General features: G+C 36.5%; 1 protein-coding gene across 1 annotated transcript in view; it reads right to left on the bottom strand.

Moving 5' to 3' along the window:
• PCDH11X (protocadherin 11 X-linked) overlaps nucleotides 1-18,476 on the bottom strand; it is a gene marked incomplete at both ends in the record, with an annotated part of 397,981 nt that overhangs the window by 114,213 nt on the left and 265,292 nt on the right. The window contains one exon of the mRNA XM_079541943.1: nucleotides 12,168-12,366. Within this exon, the coding sequence (XP_079398069.1) occupies nucleotides 12,168-12,366 (199 nt within the window). The remainder of the gene's footprint in view (nucleotides 1-12,167; nucleotides 12,367-18,476) is intronic.

The following is an 18,476-nucleotide window of genomic DNA, read 5'->3' as shown; positions in this document are numbered from 1 at the left end:
TGGATAATCTGTGTCTACACGTCAGTGGCAATCACATGCCCTGTCTGCAATGCTGCCTGCGTACAAAGGACCAGGCTGGGGCAGGCAAACCCCTCAGGCTGCATGCCTGGTGCCCTCCTGAAATGGGCAATGATTATAAGACCACCTTGGGAAAAAAATTTAAAAATAAACAACAGCATGAACATCACAACAACATTCTTATTTGGAGTCAGCATTTCTTTAACAATTCTCAGACAACATTAAGATGGTGAGGGTAGAGTCGGTAGCATTAAAATACACCACAACCACACCACGATGCTATAGAAAAAGATTATGGGAGAAATGGCAGCTCTGTCAGAGAATTAAACACTTCTTTTTATCATGGTCATAAATAAAGACTGAACCAATCCACATTTCACAGACTTGTTAAGTCTTAAATAGAATGAGCAGCTACCATTTCTTTTAAATTCACTCTGAAATTGTTACTGGATAAAGCATTCCATCAAATAGCTGTGCAGCACAGCTGTTTATCAGATTCCTATTTTTACTTGACTTTTGACTGTGACTATGTATAGGAGTTTCTTCAGCCAGTAAAGCACTTTCTAACAAGAAATATTAATGTACCGTTATATATAGCGTCCTCACTCCTTATTCAGCAAGGATAGCTGTTATACAAAACAGAAAACATCTGCTTAACAGTGGGATAATTTCTCTTCAACCCGCCAGATTAGAAATAGAAAGTTAATGGCAGAGGTTAATGAAGATTGTACCAAGGAGGATTGAGTTTCTGCAAGTACGTTTCAGAAGCAAAACAAACCCCTAGAATTCAGCATTTATAAAAACATAAAAAAAAACTAGTTAAAAGTTTCTATTAAGAAATCTCTACTGACTACACTGTTATCTTAGGCTTTGTAATTCCTGTAAGTATAACGATTCACTCCTAACTCAGGAGCTTGAATCAGATTAGGGCATTTACTTGTTTTCCCTGTTCCCAGATATCTTGCTTTTCTTGGGATTTCTGCCAGTATTGTCAAGCAGTGTAGTTGATTTTTGTGTTGGTGCACTGAATTATCATGATGTGGACAGCTGTCTCCTTGGCAATTTTATGCAACGTGAATCTCTTTTCTCCCTTTGCTTTCAACTGCTTTGGCTCTGTGAGAAGATCTCTGATTGCAAGATGCCTGTCACAGCATGCTCTCTATGAGAAACAAACACTACTCTGAAATGCTCCTTAAAGGCCTCACTGTATTTGCCTCATCTTAGCTCAAAGATAGAAAATCTCCTGCTGCTTGCAGCGAGATTTTGTGAGTTGGCTTTCTTGTTACAAAGGCAGACACTTTCACATAAACCAAGTGCACTCATTAAGTTTATTGGGCAGTTAAGTGTTAATGTTAGAGCCCTCCTAACTATTATAATAGCTGATTCCAGTAGAAAAGTAAGTCATAGTAATGTCAGAGCTCTTTCCTTAGTCCTTTCTTTTATTGTGCCAGTTACAGGATGACAGAATATCATTTCTGAAGCTGTGACACAAATCTGGCAACCCACTCCATTCTGACACAAATTAAGGGCCAGAAATCACACAATGATTCTGACACAAATTCCCTCCACAGAAATGCCCTCACTCTATCAAACAATCAGAAGAGTATAGGAAAATAAAAAAGGGAAAACAAAAAAAGAGAAAAGAACTGTCCTTTTCCAGCTCCAGAACACTTCACAGCATTGCACTTCTGAAATCAGTCTGTAGATTAGTAGAGTCATATAAAAGCATAACAATGAATTGAAGAGAAAGTGCCTTAGTTAGATTTTTGGGAAAACGCTATCTTGCAATTACGAATTCTCAAACAGAAAACTAGATATTTTGATATGCAACCTGATATCCAACTGTTCCTCTCCTTTAGAACATACAAATCATAATTTAATCAGCTAAACTAATTATCATACAACTCAGATTCCACACAGAGACATATCTAAATGCCTTTCCATTCACAGGACTCAGCAAAGAATTGTAAAGGATGAGCTTTATTTGCAGATCTCTGGCACGGATCTTTTTCACAATGATGTGAATACATTCCAGTATGGAGGCAGGTCAGAGTGATGATATGCTGACAGTCAGTGGGGCCTGTGGAAAGAGATGCTTGCAATCTTCCCAAAAAAGAGAATTAACAAGCTAATTTTAAAGACAGATGTATAGGAGCTCCACCCCCAACAGAATATGTAATCAGTGATATTTGATTCCCAGTGAAAAAAATTAGCATGTGAATAAAGAGGAGCTTTCATATCAATTGTATTATGATAAAAACAGTTTTTGCTTTCATAGTTTTCAAAGTGCTTTCTCTCACCAACCCAATCTCCCTTTACTGCCACTGTTTTTCTTCATGTGTAACACTACTGAAGAGTGGCAGAGGTGTTCTTTCATTTTCCAAGCTGTTCTTCAGTGTGTGATTGGTATGAGACTCAAGTACAGTCTTTTCCTTCGTAAGAGAAACGTTTGCTTTCTGTTAAAGTATTAGGTGAGTGAGGGATGGATTTTATAACATTTCATCCCAAAGAGGACACATCTTCTGGGACATTTTTGGACCGTCAATCAAGATAACCAGACAAAAGAACAACTATTGAAACAGTGCCATTGTTCTTCCTGATATGTCAAGGAAGCAGAGTTTTTCTGCGTAAGAGGAATTCAAGCACAGTAGACAAGGCAGAATTAGATCCAAATCCTTAAATGTGGAAGAAGCATTTCAAATGGATCACTTGTTGTTTCCAAGGACTATCTAGAGGGGATTTTAATTTGAGGACCTAAGGCTTTAAGCAGAGCTTTAAAATGTTTCTGAAGAAGCATTGCAGCACTGCTGTTTGAAAGCAGGACATGTCAGAAAAAAAAATTAAAAGCACAAAGCAGAAAAAGAGGGAAGATGCTGTGAGCTGCTGTTCTATCTCAGTATCACATCTAAATCGCTTGATTTAGGCTGCAACAGTTAAGATCGCAGACAAGTAACACAAATAACACAATTTTTAAATAAAATCAGCAAATCAGCGTTAGTAATGTGCACAGATTCAGGTGAACATTTGCCAGACACTTTACATGGTAAGGTTAAACCAACTTCCTACTGCAAGAATCAGAGAAACAGCTGATCTGACAGACAGGTGACTGCATATCAAACCAGCATGATGCTGGCCCACCATGGCACTGCACAGCACTGTTAGTGCATGCTAACATCTCCATGTTCAGAGAACACTCCTGCCTGTCCACAACATGATGAGTTACCCAATCCACACCATTAGTAACAGTGTGATTAGGTTTAGGGGATCTAGTACGAAACAAGCTACCTACCTAATTTCACAGGATGAAATAAGAAAAAAAAAATTGATATGCATTTAGAAGTGTTGCTAGTATAGCATATGTTGTTTGTATAGATCAGCACCACTTATATTATGAAAGTATTAGAGATCATTTTTACTGCAACTATACCATAAAAAAAAATAAAAAAAAAAATCAGTGTAGCAGCTGCATTGTGCTCGGAGCCACACAAATACGTAGCAAAAGCGCTGCCTGTAATACAGCGAGTTTACATGGATATGTACAAATAACCAAGAGAGCATGCAAGCAGGATGAAAGTTATGAAAAGAACATGTGAGAGATCAGCATCTGGCTGAAATTATTTTGAAATCGAGAATATACACAGCTCCAAAACCAACTGTGAACAATTAGAATGTCACTTGGTTTCATAATATAAGTATAGAATAACATTTTATTCTGAGTAAAACAATCCATTAAAAAAAAAATCTTGCAAAATCACTCAAAAATTGTCACCATAAATATTTGGTTTATGTCTCTCCAGCTTAACTCAGACATTTATTTCATCTTTCAGAATGTGTATAATAATAGTGGCCAGGAGACTTCAAGAAAAATTGGCATTATCACACCAGGATCAACAGTATGTAGACTGCCAACAGCCCTATGTTCCCTCGATGCAGGGCTTGCACAAGTACTTCTCTTGACCTTAACGTAGAAAGGTTAAGGTTTACTAAGCAACCAGAAAATAAAAGCATGACAATGCAGATTAGATAACTTCAAAAAATACGAAAACAGCAGTTTGTTAAAAACATGCTGCTTTTCCAGCAGGCAAAAAGATCTTTGAAGAGTAAAGGCAAATTATCTCACTCAGTCAGCAATGAGAGTATACCTGAGCTTTTTGAAACAAAATTCTAACTGTTTTTAGTTTGTAACCAAAATTCCACTTAGAGAAAATATATCAATGGATGTTCATCCAGGACCACATCTCTATACAATGACAACAATCACTAGATTGACTGAATTGATTAGATTTGTCTCAGCAAATACTGCAACTTCAAGAGTACAGTCAATTGCAAATCTTCTTTCTTTCTCTTAATTTTTAAGGCACATTAGTAGTTGTAATCAAGTAATAAAATAACATACTTCAAACACAATTATAAATGTGCATTTTTTTCCATATGGTTTAAGTAATTTAAAGTGAAAAAAAAAGGATTTTTTATTTTTCTATTTTTAAAACAAGAACTAAACACTAACAAATGTCTTAACACTTCATATAGCCAAATGCTCCTCTTGGTGCTACTGATCACTTTAAACTGAAAAAAAAAAGAAAGGAAATCAGATTGCATCACTGTAGTGTCAAAAAAAAAAAAAAAAAAAAAGCAGCAGTGAAAGTATCAGACAAAATAAGACTGACAGAAAGACCTGAAATGAATTGTCTCATGTAACTGAGAAACACAGATGTCATATTAAGCTTATTTTACTGTATGGGTGGCCCAGGAAAAATTGGAAGTAAAGGCAAGCTTATCAAAAGAAGACCACTTCTTCCCTCTGATGGAGCACTCACTCGAGCTGGGTGACATGGAAGTCCCTGTGACTGTTGTTGTCACTTGGCACTTGTGCCAGGTCTTCACTTGTCATTTTCAAACACAGTGGACAAGATAAGGGATTGCTTTGCTCACAGAGATCTGCTTCTCTGTGATAAACTTCTATCTCATCCATAACTAGATTTAAGATAGGTAGGATACACTCATCTTCAAAGCTGTCACCAGAAGGGAACTCTATCAATGGCTTCAGCTTTCATACATTACAGATAAACTTTCCATTTTAATCAGTGCCCTTTGTGACTTTTCAAGCTATCATAACCATCAAACGCCTAATATACTCCCAGATACAGGGTGCTCCAAATTAGATTCCACTTACCCAGTCAAGCTTCAGGGCCTCTATTTACTGCAAATGTGACAGCTAATCAGATTTAAGAAGAGTTTGAAAAAGTAGAGGGAAGAAATTTCCCTACCCACCTCTGTCCTGCCAGGCTGCCTGCCACAGCAATGTATTTTAAAACTTTTATAAACCTCAAACAGAAAAAAATATATAGGCTTACCCATTACCATGTCAGCTTGAGTGATAACATAAATATGTATTATAGAATGTCTGCCACTACATCACTATTTACAGATGTCAGAGTTCATTTATTATTAAAATAGAAAAAACAAAAAACCAACAGTACAAAACCAAATGTTTTAAAGTCTTCTTTATTATTTCACAAGAAATGACTGATTTCTAAACTGTAAGGTGGAGCTATTCTTTCTAATCCTTTTATGCTGACTTCTATCATAAATGCTATTAGATGCCATTCACAAACACAACATTACTGCCTGGACTACTTCTTCCCAGTGTGTAGTGTAAAAAATCAACAGTGCTGGTGAGGCCATAAAGAGAACAACTGCATGATTCTGCATGAAAGAAAACACCACATCCAGGAAAACGTGCATTTTATCTTCCTTATCTTCCCAAAGTAGAAAACGTATATTAAGGTTTTCTTCATAGTCAGATATCAATAAAACATCCATAACTATTTTTGAAGAAAATTTATATAGAGTGCTCCTTATTTACTGGAATGAAAAGATTTTTTTTTTAAAAAAAAAATCACTATCTGTATTTATAGTGCTGTTGTCCTCTGTGTGTTAGTTAGAGCTGCAGGATATTTTGCAATTGTAATTTTTATTTCATTCACTTTGTCCATTTCCTCCCCTTTGCGCTAGCTGCTTTAATGATACTTAAGTCAGGCACTCTGGGATCAAATTACCAAATTGTAGAATTATTTCTGAATATGCAGTCTCTATGTACAAGTAAAAGTCCACTTGCAAAAATCACTCACCTGTATTGCTGTAAATTCACTACTACAATGTGACCTTGTCCCCCCCCTCCCATCTCCAGTCATCAGAAAAATCAAGAATCTCATAACAGTTTGTTCTACAGAAATTTTTAGAATCACAGAATCACTAAGGTGATTCAACCACCTCCCTGGACAACCACCTCCCTGGACAGCCCATTCCAGTGCCGGACTGCTCTTTTAGAGAAGAAACTTTTCTTAATGCTCAATCTCCCCTGGAGCCAACTTGATGTCATTCCCTTTATTCTATCATGAGTTACACAGAAGAAGGTGACCCCCATCTCGTCACACTTCCTTTCAGGTAGCTGTTGAGAGTGGTAAATTCTCCACTGAGACTCCTCTTCTCCAGGCTAAATAATCCCAATTCCCTTAGCTGCTCCTCCACAAGTCCTGGAGACTTGTGTTACAGACCTCTCACCAGCTTCATTGTCCTTCACTGGACATGCTCCAGGGCCTCAATGTCTTTCTTGTAGTGAGGGGCCAAAAACTGTACACAGTACTCAAGGTGCAGCCTCACCAGTGCCAAATAAAGGGGATGATCACATCCTTGCTTCTGCTGGCAATACTACTTCTGATACATGTCAGGATGCCATTGGCATTCTTGGCCACCTGGGCACAATGCTGGCTCATGTTCAATTGACCAAAATTCAATTCATGTTCAATTGACCAAAAAGTCCAGATCCATTTCCTCCACACAGTCTTCCAGTCACTCTGCCCCAAGCCTGTAGTGTTGCATGGGGTTGTTGTAGCCACAGTGCAGGACTTGGCACTTGGTCTTGTTGAACTTCATCCCATTGGCCTCAGCACAATGATCCAGACCCCTCTGCAAGGCCTTCCTACCCCCAGGCATATTAACACTTCCTACCAGCTTGGTGTCATCTGCAAACTTACTAAAGGTGCACTCAGTATCCTCATCCAGGTCATCAATAAATCTATTGAATGAGACAGGTTCTAATAGCAAACGCTGGCAAACACCGCATGTGATCAGGTGTTGGCTTACTTCATTATGTGCGATTATGATTAGATAGAGATTTTATGAACAAACTGCCAAAACATCTGGAAAATATACACAGTTGTCAGCCTCAGACATTTAGTACCTTCAAAGATATGCCAAAATTATATGAAGGTGCACTTCACTTTAAAATGTAAATGCTGAGTACATCCTGATTTTGATCTCTGCTCATTTCCCATCTTTTAAATCAAATGCTCACCAGATGACTACCCTGTTGGCTGACATGCACCTGATTCATGGTGGTGTTCTCAGGAGGTCATCAGAAAGGTAGGCATTTCAAAAGAGTGGTGCAGAGAATTAGTCAGCCACTACATACTCCCATCTACATACAAGCTAATTTGATTAAAGGTAGAGGATCAAACTCTGTTGCCTCAGAATGATTAATTACCTCAGCACTTTCAGAATTAATTATTAGTACACAGCCACAGGGATAGGAAAACCCAATATAGCATAAGTAGAGGCACCCAGCAGGCAGATTTACTACACTGGGATCTATTTTAGCCCAGAATTTATTATCCTTAACTAATGACAGTGTCTTACTATTTTTCTCAAATTACAGTTAAGTGCTACACTGAGTTTACAGTTTAGCAGTGATGGAATTAAAATACTCTTAGATTTCATCCTTACTGTGAAATGAAAAGCACATGAAAGCAACAAAAAAAAAAAAACACCCAAACTAACATAAAATTATGTCAGTTTTTAAGCAGGGAACAAAATGCTTAAAATGCTGAAACTTTTTTTTTTTTTTCCTTGTGTCTCAGGACAAGATCCCAAGTCCAACTGCCAGAGCAAAGTTACTCATGATGCTCAAAGAGCATATTTCAGCAACTTCAGTGTTTCTGATTATCAGACAAGTCAGTATAGCCAAAAACGCTGCCATTTTCACCAGGGATAGAAAGCTTCCTATCATCAGCTGTCTGCCAGCAGCAGCGCTGGCCCCATCTTCATAACAACATCAAGGAGATTTACTGGATCATGCACATCATTATGAAGGCTAACTTCCCACAGGGCCACCAGCTTGGCTCAAACAGCCTGTGTGGTCACCAGCAGCACACTGTGGTTTGCAGCCAGGAGCTGGAAGCAGAGTAGAGCTGAACTGAGATGGCCAACATTTGCTGACAACTTCTATACTGTGAACAAAGAAAAGAGAACCTCCTGGATAACAGGATACATTTGCTGCAGTTACACAGGGCATTCTGTTTGCTCCTCTCATAAATTTATCAAGCTCCTGTTTGAATCCACTTAGTGTTCTCTTTCTCTGTTTTTCTACTTACTGTTCTCAAATATGAAATCTCAAAATGTCTGACCTATCCTGGCTTACTGACAGTGCCATTTGTCCATAGAGCAAACAGGTACTTTACTCTGCCACCACAATCTCTCTTTCCCCATTCTCTATTATTTGAGAACAGTCCTGGTTCTCAGCCACATTTTACTCTGCCGTTTAAACAAACTAACATTAATTTCTTTTTCTGTGTCTAGATGTTCCACTCCCTTGTTACTAGTAAATCATTCTTTATACCTGTTTCTCAAGTAAGTTCTCCTTTATTCAACTTGGAAAGGAATTCTGTTTATTATACTCCAGTTGTGGTATCATCATTGCCTTGGTTGGTTTTATTTTTTGTTTTTTACTCTTGCTTTCTTTTTGTTGTATTAGGAATAAATTGGGATTTTTTTTCACAGTGCATTTGGTACTGGCGATTTGAAGGTTATCTTTGTCATACCCTGTTGTTTTTCTCTTTATCATTTTCAGCTGGAGATTTATATACTAGTTACATACACCAGTTCCTATGAGAAAGACTTTCAACTACTAGTCTTCATCCCACTGCTATTACTCCAAATCCTTAGCAAAAGCCAGTTCTTATATCATATATGCCTCCTTCTCCAAATTTTTAGTGATGCTTGGCTTTGAAATAGTAGAATATTTCATTGATATGTTCCTAGCTTTTAATGACAATTTCATTAACAAGGAATGAACATTTTTCAAATCTTGCATTAATATGTCTTTCCCTTAATTACTAATGCTCTACCTTAATGTCATAAAAATAGTTATTAGGTCTCAAATCTATATAGATTAAATCTACATTTGTTCCAATATGGAAAGGGTAAGTGAAATTAGATAACAGAGCTAATCTAGAGCTAAACTGGGAGATTTATGATACCATTTAGTCTCTTCTGTTTATGCATGGCTTGATTTCTTTCTTGCAAACATGTTCAAATGGAGAAGCCATATCATGTCACCACTTGCTCAGGAGCACAGATTTTTCTTGAAGCATTGTCTCTTGGAATTCCAGAAAAATCAGTACAACACTATCAGTTTTGACACCCTGGTAGAAATATAATCTCTCCACCATATGAAGGCACTGAATCTGCTTTGAACTTTTAGTTCCATTATCATAATTCTTCATCAGCCGCTCACTGCAACAAAAATCACCTCACCTCATCAACCTCTACAAAAATTAAAGCAAGGTAAAATGCTTCTTGTATTTTGGAGGAAAAAAAACTATGTCATCTTTAATAATCAACATACATTTCTGCTGCAGTCCTCATTTGTATGTGGCTAAATAACCATAGATTACCACTGCTAAGAATTAAGACTGATTCTCTTGAACTTTGTTGATGATTTAAAGCCAGGATAAGCTTTGTCCCAGCTTTTCATTCAGCCTTGTTTGCTGGCCACATGTAAGGTCCCATGTAGCAAATGTGACTGAAGAACTGATCTGCTTAAAAAATATTTTTTTCTGCACAAAATCAAGTTGAATTCAGTCTAATTCTTCTATCCAGTTTGCCAAGCAGGTATACACATGCTTTGGCTACCACAAGAGAAGGTGCATCAGTTTATCTTTTGACCATTCCCTCCATAGCTCTACATCAGGTCAGAATTGTTTTCATTTTTTCCACTACTGACTAAATTTGCCACACACGCATTGATGAATGAAAGAAACCTTAGTCTGAACAATTTCACAGACTGGTACACAAAATACCGCTAATGCTCTTACCTTGTAAAAGTATGTCAATTTTCAGTAGTGTACAGAATATAAATATGTCATAGGCCTTCCTTTTATCTTTTGGTTAAATTTATGAAAGCAGATAAGAGATAACCATTTATACATCCATGTTTTTCTGCCACTTGTTGCTGCCATTAATATAAGCAAGAAACACAAAAAAAAAGGACTAAAAACTACACTTCACATACTGTAAGCATCATGTTATATAGTGGCAATTAAATTGATACAAAAAGATGCAAGTTAGAAAGGCAAAAAAATCTTCATGAAAAAGAAATGCTAATTAAACTGTGATTTCAAGTCTGAAACTAAGCTATCAGATAATTAGACAGGTGATTAAACTTTCTTCAGTTTTCACACTTGAAGAGATACCAGGTGCCTGTACAGTGATGTGTCAGTGAGATTCAGATGTATTGGTTTTAGGCCAATGATTTAGAAGAGTTGCGAACCCTATTTCTCCTGAAATTGCAACACAATGGCAAATCCAAAACCCAAGCCTCTTCTTATATAGTCAGACAGGATCCACACTCCTCTGCTAACAATTCCCACGCACCCCACTCTATGCATGAGATGACCCAAATGCTGATTCTATGTATGTTCTACATATCAGAAATAAGAGTTACAAAGAATAAAAGGAAGAAGGAGCTGGAAAGGAAGTTTAGATCATGTGCATGCATAGAAAAGACATCAAACAATACATATGTGAAACTTGCTTTCTTCTGGGATATATATGTAGCCTCTTAGACTTTCATTTTGTGAAAAATACATCTTGACTGACTAGAACATTCTTATGGGTATATTACATCCTCAAATATGCGAGCACAAACAGAAGCAAATAAACTTCACAACTTCTGCTTGTTCTTGTCAGTTGTCTCTCAACTCAGAAAAAAATATTCTGGCATTACTTCAGGAATCATAATTTTGCAAAGTTTTTAAAGTCTTAACATTAGGATCTGCAATTAATAGTTACTGAACTAGAAGTAAAACAGAGAGGTCATCGTTCATGCAGACAAATCCCTCAGATTCTGGTCTCAAGTAGCACACAACAAGGACAGCAGCATGATTTCCAAAAGCCAGGATGACTTTGTCAGAGGCAACTCTGAGTCAGAGGTAATGCTCTCTGTTGGATGTTGTGTTTGCCACTGCTGAGATACACTTCACAGAGCTATTTCAACCTCACTGGACTTACTAATTCATCCTTCAAAATATAATAAAGCAGATGTAATACACGTTTTGGGTCAAGTTTTGCCCAGAACAGATGTATTTCCAAATCACTTACTAGGTCTCTAACAAGGCCTTAGAGGCTTCCATACTTACAGGTGTCTTTTCATCAACAGCATAGTTCAATTTAATCTAGATAAAGAGCCCCTGGATAATTAGCAGTTGCCCGAACTGCACTAGAGTTTCTATTAGGTCAAGTCGGAGAAAGCAACACTGGTCTCTGACTAGTCTCTCGCAAACCCTGATTTTTTCTGTTTTCCATGTCACAAAAAGCCTGTGATAACAGCTGAATTAAGTCATATAGCAGAGTTCTTTGAGATATTTACCACATACCACAGTCGCTCTCAAAAGAGAAATCAAAAAACCCTTATTTCTAAATAAGTGTAGTAGTAAGTAGTGCCATCCAGAAGTTCTTCCTTCTGGAAGTGAACTAGTGTGTGCAGAAATGTTGGATATGAAACCATAGAAGACAGCATAAACTCTCTCACAACAGTGTTTTCAATGGCAAAGGCAACAGTGTTAACATCTTCAGAAAGTGCCTATGTGTACAGCATCTCAGATTTACAGAAATACCAGGCAATCTATAAACTCTTTACAGCTCAAAACCGTTTCTTTTCAAGTGGGCAAACTTACTCTGCATTGTTAGAAATACAGGCCTTTCTGGCTATGTTCAGATCAACATTCAGTTTTGATCAGTGCCTAAAAAGGAAGCCCTCTTCTGCTATTCAAGTGATTTAATGAGCAACATGACTAGAGTTTGTCACTTACTGGACTCAGGGTCTGAGTTTCCGTCTCCTTCTGTCCGGCTGTTGGGTGATGCTTGCTCATAGTACTCCTCCTGCGGGAAGCCGAGGGGCAGCGGGTGCGATGTGCTGGCACCACTGCTGGGCTCATGGTCTCCAAGTCCACTGTCACTGCAGCTTTCCTGGGAGCCATCTGGTAGGTGAAACGTGACACGGCGCTGAGGCTACGAGGAAGGAAGAAAATTATATGGTTTCCGCTACAGTATCAATAATTGCTTAATGCAACCAATTTAGGAAATGTATTATTTCAGTTATCTGCTGAAGACGCATTATCTACAGTTCTGCACAATTTCAGGCTTTTGTGAACAGGCAGCCTGCTTCACCTGACAGCACTGTATTTTTTTTCCTACTTTTCTAAAAAGTAAGCCCTGATGCAAAATGAAAGACACCAAACACTAAGGAGATTCTGTCAGACTTCACAAGTCTTTGGATGCCTTTTGTATATTGACTTGGAGATTTCAATCAGTTTTTGAGGCTCAATTTATTTCACCGCTCAGTTTTCTAGTTTTCAGAAAACATTTTCTTTAGGCCCAAAAGCGTGAAGCAGCTTTTAATGGGAAAGAAATGTGACACACTTCTAATGTTGTTGTATTCTTCCAAGCCAGAGAAAGAACAAACAATAACATGTCTTATGTATTGAAAACAATTTTAATAGATTTTACACATCCATTAAATTAATGAATTGAAAGCAGATTCCACTACTCTGCTTCAGACATTTCATTACAACCCCTTTGATTTCCATTATACCATAGATCTGCATCACAACAGTAAAAGACTGGAAGCTGGGAAACAGAGGAAGGAGCACAGATAATGACTTGAAGGAAGGGCCAAGAGAGTTAAGACTTAACGCATCAGGCACAGGACAACATTTTCATTCTTACTAAAATGTAAATCTACCACTGTATTGAAAGAAAATGCAGAAGCAAAAAATAACCAAATCCGCTAGGAGTATCTTGAAAACTCGCAATGTTAACATTAAAAAAGAAAACCACAAAAATAACTGAACAGCAATCTGAAATGCTCTTAATAAAAACTTTATTTCAAAGACAAATAATCAAAATTCCATCTGAAAGGGAATGCAAAACTGTCCAATTCCAGAATTGCTGAAGTATTAAAATAGTATTTTTCATGCTATGATAAAAAAAAAAAATACACTACCCTGAGGTACTTGGTCACTTGTAGGTCACAGAGTTGAATGCAATGAAGTATACGAAATTTTTGCTACAAAATTCCTCTTTTTCTTCAAAATGTCTTGCACTGTGGCAATACTATGTATGCCACACGACAGCTGCTGCACAGCACAGCCAAGATCAACTTCACTTATGTAATTCCTGACAGATGCGAGTCAAAACTGTTCTTAGAAGTTACCAATAAGAAATTCACTGCTTTCCCAGAAAACTGGTTTGAGTGCTTCACCATTACTAATAGATAGGTTTTCTTCTAATGTCAAATCTGACTCTTTCCTGTTACAAAATAAATCACTGCTTCTGTCTCATTCATCATGCTCTGCTTATCCCCACTCATCTTTCTGGTATTTGGCACATTAGTCTATTTCAGATCATATTATTTCAGTCTGTACTGTGTTTTCTGATATTTCTTACTGCTCTCCCTTACACACATACTCACACGATTCCTTGTGTACCGCTTAAAACTTGCTACAGAGATTCAGTGGATCTCTTCAAAGCGCAGAGAAGAGATGAAGGATTATTTCACATCTCCACCAGGTTCCACTGCCTTTGTCTTTTAAGAGTACATTTTCCTTGCCAACTGGTAACTCTGTCCTAAGTAAGGGTGAGGGCTCGGGTTAAGGTCCAGCTCCATCTCTAATGGTCTTTTGCCAATTGTCTCCTTTCTTGTGTACCACTGATTAATGCAGTGTAGATCAGCACTTTGCATTCATTCTTTCTGGCATTGTGTTCTTTCAGATGATTTCTCTGTCAATCATGTACACTGTATGTTCCAGTCTTGCTTTCTGAAGCAGTTCTGTACACTTACCAAATTTCTAGTGCTAGATTTTTCCTCATTTGGCAGCTGAGGGAACCTGGAACAGATCAAGCCAAGAAATCTGGAAACCTGAGCACAGAACAATTCTTCATTGCACAGGATGAAAAGGGGTGGGAAGATCACACCGGGGCCCATAGAAGTATCAGAATCCACTCAAAATAAATTGGTGTCATCAGAATAATAATATTTAACTCTTTGGAAATAACTAATTAATATATAGCTTATGAAAGTTTATAACTCATACGATTTATAAGAAAAGAATAACATGCTATTCTACTTCTTAACTGGCAACTGCCTCTCAGAGCCCTATTCACACCAGCAATCTCCTCCTACTAAAAAAACTAAAGTTTTGTGGAGTTGATACAGGAAAAAGATCCCTGCAATGATACAGATTTACTCCTGCACAAAACTGCACCTGCCCTTACATACATGCAAGTCCATTGCATTACATCAGTTCCATTGCATGTGAAACTGATCATACAGTTGCTTTTGCCTTAGATGAATCTGCTGTTCACCATACCTACGAGAAATCCAAATGTCTCTAAAATTACCACAAAAACCTACAGAACTGTAAATACTTAGTTGTATAAATTGAGATGTCAGTTGTAAGAAAGATGAAAAGCAAATGATGCAAAATTAACCAGAATGAGCCAAAAGCTCACCACGTACGATTTGACAGTGTCCCTGCTTCTGTCTCACCTGACAACACGAAGACAGGGCAGAGCACTTCTGAAAAATTTATCAAGATGAAAAGAACATTTGTTTCTCTACTTAAGTGTTGCTATACTCTTAATTCATGCCGACATCAGACAATGATCTGGAACAAGTCATTCTAATAAAACTTTGCCAAAAGCTGGGACTTATCTTCTGTCACATTTATTTTGGAAATTTTCTCCTTGAGGCATTAAAATTTCAATTGATAAGATTATAAAATATCCTCAGCCTCCAGCTGCTTTTCTATTTATTTCTAAAGGGAGTTAACACCAATAGCAATAGAATAATGAGGATTATGGTTTATTTTATTTCTTTGAATGATAGTTCTCTATTTTTTTTCCAAAAGGGACAAATGCGAGCAAAACCTTTATGTATTCTTACTGCATTTTAAAAATGCTGAGAAACTTGTAATACTATCTGACCAACTAGTTAAAAAGAGGAAAAAAAATAAGAAAAAGTATCCAGAATTATATGGTACATTAAACAGTATTAAATTATCTTTATTGTTCTGAGCACAAAATTCTGGTTCCAGGGATGTTATGAACCCAGTCACAAGTTCTGTCAGAAGTCTCATATGGCATCCCAAAATGAAATGCATTTAGTAAAAGCAGCCTGTGTCTGGAGGGATCAAATTATCTCAGAAAACCTCAAACCTTTTACTCTCATTATTGAAATTTATATGAAGACTGATCAAAGCCCCAAAACTATTATGTGTTCAATCTTTCACTACAATAATTAGGCTGTGGCAGAGGGAAGAATAAAAGATGAGTAAATAGCTTTGGATACTCTGAAGGGATGATTTCTGGAATTATACACCAGGGGTTAGCCAATTTATAATCAAAAACTGAAAAAAGGTAATAGAAAAAGCAGCAGATATCAACTGAAGAACATTAAACTATTAACCTTATTATCTTCATTCATTGAAGCAAATTAATATCCTTTTAAAAGGAGATAATAAAGAAAAAAATACTGTTTAGTTTATGTTGAATTAATTATATTATTTTTGATGATAATTCTAATTTAAAATAGAATTCTTTTTTAGGAGATGTTCTAAGGTAGCATGAAAACAAAAGGATTACTTCAACGTTTTTCTCCACTAATATGCAGCCAGTTATATACAAGTACTCAATTTTTTTTTTATATTAGAATCTATTTTTGCTATTAGTATTCATTTTCTCTATTACTTAGATCTTTTAAATGCTAGGAAAGTAGAAAATGGAAAACTTCAAGTAATCTGACAACTGCCTTCAGTTATGACCACAACTTCTTATAGTTCTTAAATAAAATTCCTCATCAAAAGGAAACTTCCAGCTCAAATCTTTATACACTATTGCATTTTGTTCCATAACTGCTATATTTTGTTCATATGCTTTAACAGAGTTACACCAATGCTCTCATCTTCCAATTGCAGAAGAGAGGCCATTCAACACTCATTAAAACCAATAATTGATGAAGAAAATGTTACAAACCTGGAACTTCACAAACTTCTGACAGAACCTCAATGTGTATTTACTTTCAGAATCTAATCCTCCTTTTACCTAATACGTTTTCCAGTAACATTTAACATTTTTTATTTTTATTTTATTTTTTTTGCTTCTCAACATAACAAAGAACTGAAATAACAAATAAAACTGAAAATAACATTTAAAGCTTGTCAAACATTTTATTTTGCTTTTGAAAGGCAGTTATTGTATGCTAACTAGATGTCAAAATGAAAGCTGAAAGCATGCTTTTTAAAGTATAATACATGTCAGTCTTCAGTTTGACATGTGATTAAATAAGAATTACACACAAAAGTAACATTAAAGCCGGGCTGTTGCTAAGGCTGAGGATTGGGGAAGTCTAAATTCTGATTTTTATCTATTTATTTATTTTTGTATGTTCTTCACTTTCCAGGTTATCACCTTTGATATTGTTATATCACATTTCTAATAGAAAAAGCCATATCAGTTACAATAACATAACAGATTACGTAGAAATATTTCTGTAACATTTCATATCACTTCTGACTGCTGACCCAACAGCATAGATCTCCCAGAGATATTGATCAGATGTTACTAAAATCATGAATTTGTTTTAAAAGCAATAGTATTGCTTACCTCCTACTTTCATGTTTTCATTGGAATAGAGCAGAATTTATACATTCATGCATGCACGTAGCACTCTAGCTCTATCTTCATTCTGTTAATTTCAGTTGTGCTTCAGATAAGTGTATTTTATCTATAGGTATAGATTTATGGAATAATAAATGATGTTCAAATGAATTACTCGCTTTGGCACAATGCAAAAGTAGGCAGTCAAGGCTAAGCCACTAAGTTCAAGCAGAATGGGTTATTAAAGCTTTAGAGACCTAGAAGAAATCTCAAGAACTTGATTCAATTTCCATGCATGATTTTCTTCTATTCAGGTTTTCATTTAGAGATCAAAACTTTGTACAGCAATAGACATGCATAGAACTTCAAGTGAATGTTTATGATGGCCTGTGAAGAAGCTTGAAAACGTGCCCTCATCGTTTCTAACCAATAAATGGAGCTATTTTTAAACAGTGTTTCTCTGAAAAAGGAATTTATATCTAACTTCGGTTCTTCTTTTAGTTGAAAGTATACTGAAATCAGGAGAAAAACAGATACACATACAAACTAAGGCATGCTGAAGCACTGTCATTAAATATTCTACAACAAGTAGTTGTCCATCACTTCAGCTGTACTTCATTCTAAAAATAAATCCAGGTTCTGCAGAATTTGTACCTGCAGTATTGCTGGATGAGAATATTACCAAGAAGTTTATATGTGATACAGACCTGATGCACAATATTCACATACATATTTGTAGAAGATGAATTTGCTCTGCAACAGTTTAAATAAAATATATAAAGAGAAAGGAAGAAAGAAGAAAAGAGGAAAAAAAAAAAAGGTAAAAGTACATTAGCAGAGAGCAAGCAGCAATATAGGTTTTGGAACCTCAGGAGGTTGAGACATATCTAGAATAAAGAGAAAGAAAGACATCCTCAACTTGTTCTGGAAAACAGCCACATATTTTTGATTCCGGAGGTTTTTAAACTACATTTCCAACAATTTTGACATCTTTCACAGTAGCCTTCAAAAGCCATGGGGACCCCTGTCACTCCTGGTCTCCAGGAGCAGCCAGTTTTTGCTGCACCCTGACACAGTAAAACAGCAGGCTTTCTGACACATATCTCTAACAAGACTCAACACAGAAGTTCTCAAGAAAGCAATGGACCTTTTCTAAATGGAGAAGAAAACAAATGCTTTGGCATATCTGGGCTAGATTGCTTCTCTAGAAGTAATGCTTTGAACATGGCACATTTTCCCTTTTTATCAACATTGCTACAATCTTCCTATGGTACAAGAACACGTAGCACTTCAGAGTGTTTTACTGACTGGAAAGTTATCTCAGCATGTTTATTACATTAGTATTTGTTATAGCAGTATGTCTATGATGTTTCATACCACTTACTTTATCAGCTAGAATGGAAAAGAAAAATAGTTCAAGTGGAAAGATAAAATTAGTGTATCATATATATTTTGTAGGTGTC

The sequence above is a fragment of the Tetrao urogallus genome (genome assembly GCF_951394365.1).
Source record: "Tetrao urogallus genome assembly, chromosome: 13".
In the NCBI taxonomy this organism is placed as follows: Eukaryota; Metazoa; Chordata; class Aves; order Galliformes; family Phasianidae; genus Tetrao; species Tetrao urogallus.
This window is presented reverse-complemented; position numbering and strand designations above follow the sequence as displayed.